The sequence below is a fragment of the Carcharhinus amblyrhynchos genome, chromosome 15 (assembly GCF_965287045.1).
Source record: "Carcharhinus amblyrhynchos chromosome 15, sCarAmb.v2.hapA, whole genome shotgun sequence".
NCBI lineage: Eukaryota > Metazoa > Chordata > Chondrichthyes > Carcharhiniformes > Carcharhinidae > Carcharhinus > Carcharhinus amblyrhynchos.
The window spans coordinates 68,250,931-68,263,771 of NC_137338.1; the positions used below are offsets into that span (position 1 = coordinate 68,250,931).

The 12,841-nt window shown below is 45.7% G+C and overlaps 1 protein-coding gene across 1 annotated transcript in view; it reads right to left on the reverse strand.

Annotated features, from left to right (window-relative positions):
* The window catches only part of vwa8 (von Willebrand factor A domain containing 8), a 329,616-nt gene that overhangs the window by 169,863 nt on the left and 146,912 nt on the right, over positions 1 to 12,841 (reverse strand). Inside the window, exon 20 of the mRNA XM_080204136.1 lies at positions 12,583 to 12,654. Coding sequence (XP_080060262.1) covers positions 12,583 to 12,654 — 72 coding nt within the window. The remainder of the gene's footprint in view (positions 1 to 12,582; positions 12,655 to 12,841) is intronic.

A 12,841-nucleotide genomic window follows, 5' to 3' on the forward strand; every position in this document is an offset into this window, starting at 1 on the left:
TCTTTTAATCATCTTAAAAAGCTAAATTAGATCATCCATATTCTGTAACACTAAAGCAATACAAATCTAGTCTATTCAATTCATTCTCATAATTCTACCCCTGTCATTTCCAAGTATTAATCAAGTAAATTTGCCCTGCATTCCATCCTGAGCTAAAATATCCTTGCTGACATGGCTTCTTCTCACCGTCAGAGTCGAGGATGATTTGCTTCAACACTAAAAATGAGTTCTCAGTTGACTGAAGAGTCCAATGTGTGACCTGCAGTCTCTGTCCCAAGTGGGACAGATGGCGGTTGGAGGAGTAGGTAGGTGGGGTGCCCAGGTCACTGCACCCTCCTTTCACTATCAACATTTGGCTTCAGCTTGCTCTTGCCGATGTTCAGCTCCTTCACAAATGCTTTTCCTTCACTTTGGGCGATCTTGAGCCAGGGATTCTCAGGTGCCTGTGGGGATGTTGCACTTTATTGAGAAGACTTTGAGCATTCCCTTGAAGCATTTCTTGTGCTCTTCTGGGGCTCACTTGCCATGTTGAAGCTCTGAGTAGATTGTTTCAGAAGTCTCGTGTCAGGCATGCGGATGATGTGGTTCTGCCCAGCGGAGCTGGTCAATACTTTGATGTTGGCCTGAGCAATAACACTGATGTTGATGTACCTATCCTGTCAGTGGATTTACAGGATCTTACGAGGCAGCACTGGTGGTACTTTCCCAGGTTTAGAGATGCCTGCTGTACACTATCCACATCTCTGAACCATTTTGGAGGATGGGTATCATTACTGCTCCATGGACAATGAGCTTGGTGCTGGGTCTGAAGTCCTGGTCTTCAAATACTCTCTTCCTCATGTGACCAAAGTCTACACTGGCACATTGAAGGCGGCATTGGACCTCATTATCAATGTTTGGCCTCACTGACCTAAGGCTCCCAAGGTACGAAAAGTGGCCCACGTTATAAGAACATAAGAAATGGGAGCAGGAGTAGGCCATCTAGCCCTTCGAGCCTGCCCCGCCATTCAATAAGATCATGGCTGATCTGTCGTGGCTCAGTTCCACTTTCCCGCCCTCTCCCCATAACCCTTAATCCCCTCTCTTATCAAAAACCCATCAACTCGCGTCTTAATAATATTTAGCGAGGCAGCCTCCACCACTTCAACGGGCAGAGAATTCCAGAGATTCACCACCCTTTGAGTGAAGAAGTTCCTCCTCAACTCCGTTCTTTATCTTGAGGCTGTGCCCCCTAGTCCTACTGTCTTTTTTGAGCGGGAAGAGTCTCTCCACCTCTATCCTATCCATCCCCTTCATCATCTTATACGTCTCAATGAGATCTCCCCTCATTCTTCTAAACTCTAACGAGTGCAAGCCTAGTTTATTCAGCCTCTCCTCATAGCTCAACCCCCTCAACTCCGGTATCAGCCTAGTAAACCTCCTCTGCACTCCCTCCAAGGCCAAAATATCTTTGCACAGGTGCGGCGCCCAAAACTGCACACGGTACCCCAGGTGCGGCCTCACCAATGCCCTATACAGCTGCAGCAAGACCTCCCTACTTTTATATTCAATCCCCCTCGCTATGAAGGCCAGCAACCCATTCGCCTTCCTGACCACCTGCTGCAACTGCAAGCTGGGTTTTTGCGACTCATGCACAAGGACCCCGAGGTCCCTCTGCACCGTCGCCTGCTGCAGTTTTTCACCCCGTAAGTAATAGTCCGTCCTACCATTCTTCCTACCAAAGTGGACCACCTCACACTTGCCAACATTAAATTCCATTTGCCATTTCCTGGCCCATTCGCCCATCCTATCTAGATCCTTCTGCAGACTCTCCACACCCTCCGCACAATTTGCCGTTCCCCCAATCTTGGTGTCATCCGCAAATTTCGACACCCTACACTCGGTTCCCTCCTCCAGATCATCTATATAAATGGTAAAAAGCTGAGGCCCCAGCACCGACCCCTGGGGCACTCCACTAGTCACCATCCGCCAATCCGAATAGCACCCGTTGACCCCCACTCTCTGCCTCCTATTTGACAACCAATCCTCTATCCACGCTAACACCCTACCCCCAACTCCATGTCCCCCGACCTTCTGCAATAATCTCCTGTGAGGTACTTTGTCAAACGCCTTCTGAAAATCCAGAAAGACCACATCCACCGGCTCTCCTCTATCCACTGCCCTATTCACATCCTCATAGAACTCCAGTAAATTTGTCAGACACGACTTCCCTTTAATGAAACCGTGCTGCGTCTGCTCTATCAAGCAATTCCCTTCAAGATGCCTCGCAATTTCCTCCTTAATGACGGATTCTAACATTTTACCTACCACAGACGTTAAACTAACAGGCCTATAATTCGCTGCCTTTTGCCTGGCACCCTTCTTAAACAACGGCGTAACATTAGCCGTTTTCCAATCTTCCGGCACTTCCCCGGAATCCAGCGACGTCTGGAAAATAACCACCAAGGCATCCACTATCACCTCCGCCATTTCTTTCAGAACCCTCGGATGCATTCCATCCGGTCCTGGGGACTTGTCCACAATCAGCCCCTCCAGTCTGTCGAGCACCGCCTCTCTAGTAACAGTAATGTCATTAAGACCCTCCAGTCCTACCACCTTTCCATGGCTAACACCCGGCAAATTATTCACGTCCTCCTCCGTGAAGACAGAAACAAAAAAGTTATTCAATACCTTAGCCATATCCCCATCCCCTACCACTAGGTCCCCTTTCTCATCCTCTTAAGGACCAACGTTCACCCTAGCCAGCCTCTTCCTTTTTATATATTTATAAAAACTCTTGCTATCCTTTTTTATATTAAGCGCTAGCCCAGCTTCATAGTTTCTCCTACCCTTCTTTATCAACGTCTTTGTCAATCTTTGTTGACATTTAAACCTCTCCCAATCCTCTTCTTGCCCACTACTCTTAGCTACTCTAAATTCCTCCGCTTTTAATTTAACACTTTCCTTCACCTCCTTCGTTATCCACGGCTTATTACCTCTCCTCCTATGGTCCTTTTTGACCATCGGAATAAATTTCCGCTGAGCACCAAGAAAGATCTCCTTAAAGATCCTCCACTGCTCCTCAGCAGACCCTCCCTCCAACGCGCTCCCCCAGTCCACATTCGCCAATTCTTCTCTCATCCTACCATACTCCCCTCTACCCAAACAAAGTACGCGTGTCCGGGAACCCACTTTCTCCTCCTCCATCTGCACCAGAAACTCCACCATACAATGATCACTCTCTCCAAGAGGATCCTTCACCGCAAGGTCCCTAATTCTACCTGCCTCATTACATAGCACCAGATCCAAGATAGCTCGCTCCCTCGTCGGCTCCAACACACACTGTTCCAGGAAACTATCCCGGCAGCATTCCAAGAACTCTTCCTCGAGCCCACCGCGTCCAACATGGGTCGACCAATCAATATGCAGATTGAAATCTCCCATAACTACGGCCGTCCCATTCCTGCATGCCGCACTTATTTGCGCGTTAACAGCCCGCCCCACCTCCAGATCATTATTCGGGGGCCTATAGACGACACCCACCAGCGTCTTCCTCCCTTTGCTGTTCCTAATCTCCACCCACAACGATTCCACGTTCTGCTCCTTGGCTCCAATATCATCCCTTGCCACCACCTTGATGCTATCCTTAATCAGCAGAGCTACGCGCCCCCCTTTTCCCTCCTGCCTATCCTTCCTAAACACTTGATACCCCTGTACATTCAGCTCCCAGTCCCTGTCACCTTGCAGCCACGTCTCTGTAATGGCCACCAGATCATATCCATTTGTGCTGATCTGCGCCACCAGCTCATCCACTTTATTCCGAATGCTTCGTGCATTCAGATAAAGCGCTTTCATCCCAGCCTTCACCTGGACCCTATTTGCCGTAACGCCACCAACCATACTCACGCCCCCTACTCCCTCTATTATTGGGACATCCTCAGCCTCTTCCCTTACCTGTACCCTATCCTTAACTTTAGGCCTCGTAACGTCACCTACCCTCGCACCCTCCCCCCCCAATTAGTTTAAAGCCCTGTCTACAGTCCTCTTTACTCGATTCGCCAGCACTCTGGTCCCAGCACGGTTCAGACCAACCCCATCCCGCCCGAACAGGTCCCACCTACCCCAATACTGGTGCCAATGCCCCATAAATTCAAACCCATTCCTCCCACACCAATCCCTGAGCCACCCATTCACTTCCTTAATCCTGTCAACCTTACGCCCGTCTGCACTCGGTTCAGGCAGTTGCCCAGAGATAACCACCTTGTCGGTTCTACTTTTTAATTCCATTCCCAGCTTTTCATACTCCCTCCCCAGATCCTCAGTTTGCATTTTGCTTATGTCGCCGGCACCCACGTGTACCACAACGACCGGATTCTCACCCTCCCACCCCAGGTTCCTCTGCAGCCCAGCTGTGACATCCCGTACCCGAGCACCAGGCAGACATCACACCCTTCTGTGCACTTTGTCATTGTGACAAAGGACAGTGTCAATCCCCTTCACCCCACTATCCCCAATTACAACTACGTTCCTTTTCCCCTTCTCTTTGCCTATGTCCTGCTGCATCACTGTACCGTGTGCAGTTTGCTCACCAACCTCACCTGCCTCGTCCTCTTCCAGACTGGAAGCAAGAGCCTCAAACCTGTTATGCAGATTAAGAGGCTGAGGCCTCTGCTCCTCACCCCCCTTCCTCCTCCTAGCAGCCCCCTCTTGTCCCTGACCCTTAGAGTTAGCCAGTCTAGGGGGGGTGGATGTCACTTGCACCCCATTGACAATGGCACCCTCTCTCCCCCTGATGAGCCTCAGCATCTGTAGCTCAGAGGCCAGCTCATCCACCTTGAGCTGGAGCTCCTCCAGCAACCTGCACTTACTACAGACATGGTCACTGGGATGGACCCTGGGGTCCACCAGTTCCCACATCATACAGAAACCACACATCACATGCCCCTCCATTATTCACTGTAGTAGTTTTGGAAAAAAATTATTTTTTTTTCCTTGTTTTTTCAGACAAACTCACCTGGCCTTTTTTCCCTCAAGCCCTTTTTGATATTAAGCCCTATTAGCTCACTCTGCTTCCCTCTCACTCCGCTGCCCGCTGTCTACACCAGGCCTCCTTTTAAACCTGGCGCTGATTTAAAGCTGTCTGGCCCACAACTCCCTTCTAACCACTCCCTCAGAATTCTTAAAGCAGTAAATACAATAAATGCTTTAAACAGTTCTACAAAGAACAAAGTGCTTTAAACTTATTTTAAACAGGTTTTTAACAGGTAAAATCTTAGCTCTCTCTCTGCTCCTTCACTCGTCTGCTCCAGCAAACAATGCTATTATCCAATGCCTCTCTGTGGATTTTGATAACCAGGAGCAAGGATTCCTAAATCTCATTGGACTTAACAGTTCCAAGCTTCTTACCATTTAGAAAATGCTCTGATCCATCTTTCTTAGGTTCGAAGAATCTGCTGCACACCAAAAAATCTGTCACAGTTTTCACCACTCATTTAATCAAGCTATACATCTTTGCAATTATATTATAGAATAGAATTACAGAATCCAGGAGGCAGTTTGGCCCATAAAGTCTGCACTGACAATCCCACCCAGGCCCTGTCCCCATAACCCTATGCACTTACCTTAGCTCGTCCCCCTGACACTAAGGGGCAATTGAGCACGGCCAATCCAACTAACCAGCACATCTTTTGATTGTGGGAGGAAACCAGAGCACCTGGAGGAAACTCTTGCAGACACGGGGAGAATCTGCAAATTTCACACAGACAGTAATCCAAGCCGGGAATTGAACTCGGGTTCCTGGCACTGTGAGGCAGCAGTACGAACCACTGTCCCAACATGCCGCCCACTTACTCTGACACCAAATTGAATATTGTCAGCAAACTTGAATACATCACAGTCTGTTATTCCTTTATCTATCATTAGGGGTGGCACAGTGGCTAGCATTGCTGCCTCACAGCACCAGGGACCCGGGTTCAATTCCAACCTTGGGTGACTCTCTGCGTGGAGTTTGCACGCTCTGCCCATATATGCGTGGGTTTCCTCCGGTGCTCCAGTTTCCTCCCAGAGTCCAAAGATGTGTATGTTAGGCAGATTTGTCATGGCAAATGTGTGGGGTTAGGGCCGGGGATGCTTTTCTTTCGGAGAGTCGGCGCAGACTCAATGGGCCAGATGGCCTCTTTCTGCATTATAGGGATTTTATGATTAATCCTTTGTTGATGAAAAGCCAAGCTCAAACAAAGATCACATTTGATCAAATGGGATGCATACCCATTTCTACTCTACCCCTCATATCTCCTAATCAATGATGCCGAAGGTCCAACATTTTTCAATATTACCTGTCCCCACTCAAGTCCCACTCTGAGAGATACCGTCTATCGGGGCCAGCAGTTCTTCAGTGCCAGCAGTACCATTGGGAGCTGCGGCCACTCCCTGTGCTGCACTCGTGGCTTGAGAAGTCATTGCGTGCTGGGTTCGATCTTGGTAGGGGTTTGGGGATCTTACCTGGGTCATACTAGCAAGTCCTGGCTGGTATTGCCAAATTCTGACGGTGCCCCCTTAACCCTACCATTGAGATAATTCCTGTAGGATATCACTTCGCATAGCTTTTCATTCAACAAAATCTCTTTTGCCCCTAAAACTCGAATTTCTGTCCTTCAATCAGCTTTTTAAATCAAGAGAAACAAGGCCACAAAGATGTTGTACATTTTTTCTGAAGAGTTTATTTTATTGGTGTCACTAGTAGGTTTGCATTAACACTGCAATGAAGTGACTGTGAAAAACCCCTAGTCACCATCCTTCGGTGCCTGTTCAGGTACACTGAGGGAAAATTTTAGCATGGCCAATCCAACTAACCAGCACGTCTTTTGGGCTGTGGGAGGAAACTCATGCAGACACGGGGAAAACGTACATAGAACATTACAGCGCAGAACAGGCCCTTCGGCCCATGATGTTGCGCCGACCAATTTAAAAAGCAATGACCCTCTAACCTAAACCAATCCCGTTCCGTCCATAAACCTATCCACGGATCTCTTAAACGCCCCCAAACTAGGTGCATCTACAACTGCAGCAGGCAGGGCATTCCAATCCCTCACCACCCTCTGGGTAAAGAACCTACCTCTGACATCCGTCCTATATCTACCACCCCTTAATTTAAAGCTATGCCCCCTCGTGCTAGCTTTCTCCATCCGAGGAAAAAGGCTATCACTGTCCACCCTATCTAAACCTCTAATCATCTTATATGTTTCAATAAGGTCCCCTCTTAGCCGCCTTCTTTCTAGTGAAAACAACCCCAAATCCCTCAGTCTCTCCTCATAGGACCTTCCCTCCATACCAGGCAACATCCTGGTAAACCTCCTCTGCACCCTCTCCAATGACTCCACATCCTTCCTATAATGTGGGGACCAGAACTGCACACAGTACTCCAAGTGCGGACACACCAGAGTTTTGTACAGTTGCAACATGACGTTGCGGCTCCTAAATTCAATCCCCCTACCAATAAACACCAAGACACCGTATGCCTTCCTAACTACCTTATCTACTTGATTCCCAACTTTCAGGGATCTATGTGCAGACCTTGCACAGGCAGCGACCAAAGCCGGGAATCAAACCTGGGTCCCTGGCACTGAGAGGCAGCAGTGCTAACCACTGTGCCACCGTGTGCAAAAGATGTAGTCACCTCTGCCTCAACTACTCCTGGTAGCAAAGCATTCCATTTTTAATAGCCCCCTATGTGAAGAAAATTCTCCACACCTCTCTCCTTCAGACTGCAACTGATAATCCCTCACCACTAACCCTCTTACCAGGGGAAATAGTCTTTCCATATTCATTCCATCAAAGCTCTTCATTTTAAAACGTTTATTAAATCTCCTCTTAACCTTCCCTGCTCCAATGGAAATGGTCCTAGATTTCACCTGATAACAATAGCTTTCATCCCTGATATCATCCTAGAAAACCAATGCTTTCTATGGTTTTAATTGCCTTTCTGTAATGAGGCCCTAAAACTCTAAATGTAGCCCTTGTACTGATAATCTGACTAACACAAGTGTTCAAAAATCCAAAATTATGCATTTATGGGGCAAACAAATGAATTTGGAACCTCCTGACTTAGAGGGCTCACACACCATTTGACTTATCACGATTAGTCTTCGGGCTTAATCCAAAGTCATTTATAACTGAAGAATAATGGTTTTTCTGTACATGAATTCTGAATTTCAAAATAAAACAAGATTATCCTTCTCACTTTGAACTGTATAACATAAAAGTAACGAAAATACAATGATAGTTTTCACTCATCTATACAGCTATATGATTTTTTCAAAACTTCTAACTGGAAAGCATCCTTTATGCTACTACTGACCTATTTGCAAATTTAGCCACTAATTTCACTGGCACACACTTCATTATTAATATCAATTTGTGCTATTCTAATGTAAGTGAGTTGAACATGCAAATTAACCTTAATTGCTGATGCTGTTTCCTAGAAAATATTCTTTAAAATAAACATTTACAATTGAAGAAATGCGTGTTTTCATTTGATTACTGTAGCTAGCCTTTCCATCATCAAATATCATTTTAAATTAATTACAAGCCATAAATAGCTTTCATTGAAATTCTCTGATGTGCAAATGTATGCAAATTTATAGAAAAATAACTTCAAATGAAGTCGAAAATAGCTTTGGAGAAATTCTCCTGTATCACAGCCAGATCTAAAACGTATAATGATTTTTTAAAAAATCATCATTAAAAATTAATGGATCTTCTCAAGCACACATTGCTTTGTGCTTTGATCTTTAATGCTTAGTGCAGCACAAATCTCGTCAGAATAAAAAGCCAGTGAACTTCTTTTCGCTATCTTGCGTCAATGACCCAACCAAAGCCAAACCACCACGCTTTGGCATTTGCAGTCGTTTTTGAACGAGTTCGACTCTGGGCATCACTTTAGAGAAAGAGAACTGGCACTCATAGGAGCAGCAGGGACAAACGTTATGCAAAAAGAAAGGAAGACAACATTATGTTACAGCCAATGGTTAGCTTCGGCGTGTAGCCACGGTTGTGTGTCGGAAAAGATTTTTGCAGCGAAGGTTGAGGGAGAATCTCTTTGAAGTGTTCAACATGTTGTGAGGTTAAGAGAGAGTAAATAATGCTAGATTATATCCACCAGTTGCTGAATCAGTAAGAAGAAGGCATAGCTCCAAAATTTTTACTTGAAGAATAAAGGTGAAATTCAGATTTTACAGAGGAATGGAATGCACTTCTTCAAAGGGCAATTGAGGCAGAAAGTGGATCATTGAAAAACATTTGTGAAGGAATTTTAAGAACATAAGAAAAAGGAGCAGGAGTAGGCCATCTAGCTCCTCGAGCCTGCCCCGCCATTATATACTTCATGGCTGATCTGAAGTGGATCAGTTCCACTTTCCCGCTCTCTCCCCATAACCCTTAATTCCCTTGTCTGTCAAAAACCTATCTACCCGTGACTTAAATATATTTAGCGAGGTAGCCTCCACCGCTTCAACGGGCAGAGAATTCCAGAGATTCACCACCCTTTGAGTGAAGAAGTTCCTCCTCAACTCTGATCTAAACTGCATCCCCCCCCCTTATCTTGAGGCTGTGCCCTCTTGTCCTGCTAGACAGAATTTTTAAAGGTAGAAAACAAAAAGATAAGGAGAAAAGGAGGAAATGGAGAAGAAGGATAATAGAATTTGAGGAAATACTCAAGTTGAAGATCAGCAGAAATCTGAAAAATCAAATAATCTCCTATGCTGGAATTTCAATGATTCGATATCATATGTATTCGCCAGTGATTCATGAACTGAAGTACGAGCTAAATATAATGACAATTAGGGAGAGGAGTCAAAATGGATTGGCATGAAGTGCGCATGGTAAAATAAAAAAACAACTGAACAAAGAACAAAGGCAAGTACAGAACAGGAATAGGCCATTTGGCCCTCCAAGCCTGTGCCGATCATGATCATGATCACTTAACTAAAAAAAAACCTTCTGCCCATATTCGGTCCGCGTCCCTTATTCCCTCCCTACTCATGTACCCATCTTGTACTCAATGCCCCAGCTGAAGAAGGCAAGCATGCCATATAGCTTTGTAATCACCTTGGCTACCTGTGTGAAGGGAGTGTGGACCTTCTCACCCAGATATCTCTATATGTTAATGTTCTTAAAGGTTCTGCCATTTACAGTATAATTCACTCTTAAATTAGTTCCACCAAAACGCATCAACTCACATTTGTCTGGATTAAACTCCATCTGCCATTTCTGTGCCCAAGTCTCCAATCTATCAATATCCTGTTGTATCCTCTGATAATCCCCGGCACTGTTAGCAACTCCAGCAACCTTCGTGTCATCCGCAAATTTACTAATCAGACCACCCACATTTTCCTCCAGATCATTTACATATGCACCACAAACAACAAAGGTCACAGCACTTGGACAAGTTGAACCGAAAAGCCTGTTTCCATGCTGTAAACCACTGATCCCTGCGGAACACCACAAACTAAGGATTTCCAATCTGAAAATACCCTTCCACCACTACTCTCTGTCTTCTATAACCAAGATATGGAGATGGACTGGGGTAAACATAGTAAGAAGTCTCACAACATCAGGTTAAAGTCCAACAGGTTTATTTGATAGCAAAAGCCACTAGCTTTCAGAGTGCTCACTGCTCCTTTGTCACGTGAGTGGGATTTCAATTCACAAACAGGGCATATAAAGACACAAACTCAATTTACAAAATAATGGTTGGAATGCAAGTCTTTACAGATAATCAAGTCTTAAGGGTACAGACAATGTGAGTGGAGGATTAAATACAAGTTAAAGAGATGCGTATTGTCTCCAGCCGGGACAGTTAGTGAGATTTTGCAAGCCCAGGCAAGTCATTGGGGTTACAGACAGTGTGACATGAACCCAAGATCCCGGATGATGCCGTCCTCATGCATGCGGAACTTGGCTATCAGTCTCTGTTCAGTGACTCTGCATTGTCGTGTGTCATGAAAGCTTACCCAAAGATCAGAGACCGAATGCCCGTGACCGCTTAAGTATTCCCCATCAAGAAGAGAACACTCTTGCCTGGTGATTGTCGAGCAGTGTTCATTCATCTGTTGCATCTGCATGGTCTCCCCAATGTACCATGCCTTAGGACATCCTTTCCCACAGCGTATGAGGTAGACAACGTTGGCTGAGTTGCAAGTGTATGTACCGTGTACCTGGTGGATGGTGTTCTCATGTGAGATGATGGCATCCGTGTCGATGATCCAGCACGTCATGCAGAGGTTGCTATGGCAGGGTTGTGAGATGCTGTCTTCACTGTTCTCCTGAAGGCTGAGTAGTTTGCTGCGGACAATGGTCTGTTTGAGGTTGTGCAGTTGTTTGAAGGCAAGAACTGGGGGTGTGGGGGTGGCCTTAGTGAGATGTTCGTCTTCATCAATGACATGTTGAAAGCTCTGGAGAAGATGTCGTAGGTTCTCCACTCTGGGGGAGTACTGGACTATTGTCCCCGTTGATGTAGTCAGGGGTATGTTTTGCTTTACGCTTCCTGAAGTCAATGACAATCTCTTTCGTTTTGTTGACATTGAGGGAGGGATTATTGTTGCTGCACCAATTCACCAGATTCTCTATCTCATTTCTGTACTCTGTCTTGTCATTGTTTGAGATCCGACCCATTACGATGGTGTCATCAGCAAACGTGAACATCAAGTTCGAGGCAAATTTGGCCACACAGTCATAGGTGTATAAAGAGTATAAAAGGGGACTGAGAACACAGCCTTGTGATGCACTGGTGTTGAGGAGGATCATAGAGGAGGTGTTGTTGCCTATCCTTACTGATTGTGGTATGTGGGTTAGGAAGTTCAGGATCAAGTTGCAGAGGGAGGTGCCGAGGCCCAGGCGATGGAGTTTAGAGATGAGTTTCATGGGAACAAAGGTGTTGAAGGCTGAGCTGTAGTCAATAAATAGAAGTCTAATATAGGTGTCCTTGTTGTCTAGGTGTTCCAGGGTTAACAGCAGGGCCAAGGAGATGGTGTCTGCTGTGGACCTGTTGCGGTGGTAGGCAAATTGTTGTGGGTCAGGTAGTCCAGGACACTGGAATTGATTTGTGCCATGACTAGCCTTTAGTTGATGAGTTAGAGCACGGGTGATGGGGTGTCCTGTGCAGGGCTCAGTCTGGGTGTTTGAAATGGTTACGCTGAAGTTAGAAGTGGTTTTCTTCCTTCAAATTCTTTCAGAGTAACCTTCAGAGCGCCCCCAAATCTGACACTGGGAAACTAACAAGTTAAATAGACTCCCTACAGTTTAGAACGAGGCTATTCAGCCCATTGGGCCTACACTGACAACAATCCCATCCAGACCCCATCTCTGCAACCCCATGTATTTAGTCTGCTAATCTCCCTGATACTAAGGAGCAATTTAACGTGGCCAATCAATCTAACCTGCTGTTAATTTGATACTGTAGCTTATCACCTATTCAAAGGTCACATTTTACATTCCATGGCCCTGAGGATTTTTTCCCAGGGTTGAACAGAGGTGCAATGACTGATTGAGGTATGGGTATGTTGTGTAATTAACTACAAATTCACTCCGTCAATAATGAGGGCTCACCTGATTTCCAACCAACAGAAGGTGTTCTCCAAGCAGAAAGTCCTTGAGCATGTCCTCCATTACTTCCATGTGCTAAAGGGAGACCAGATATCTTAAGTGAATCTTTTGGTTTGAAACAAGAAATGTTCCAACTAACAGAAAGAAGATCCCTTGAGTATCCTGTCACATCAATCAAGGCAAGTTGGATAATACACTGTTAAGAGTATTAAGGGTTATGGATCTAAGACAAAGATAAAACTCAACTATGTTCTGGTTAAAT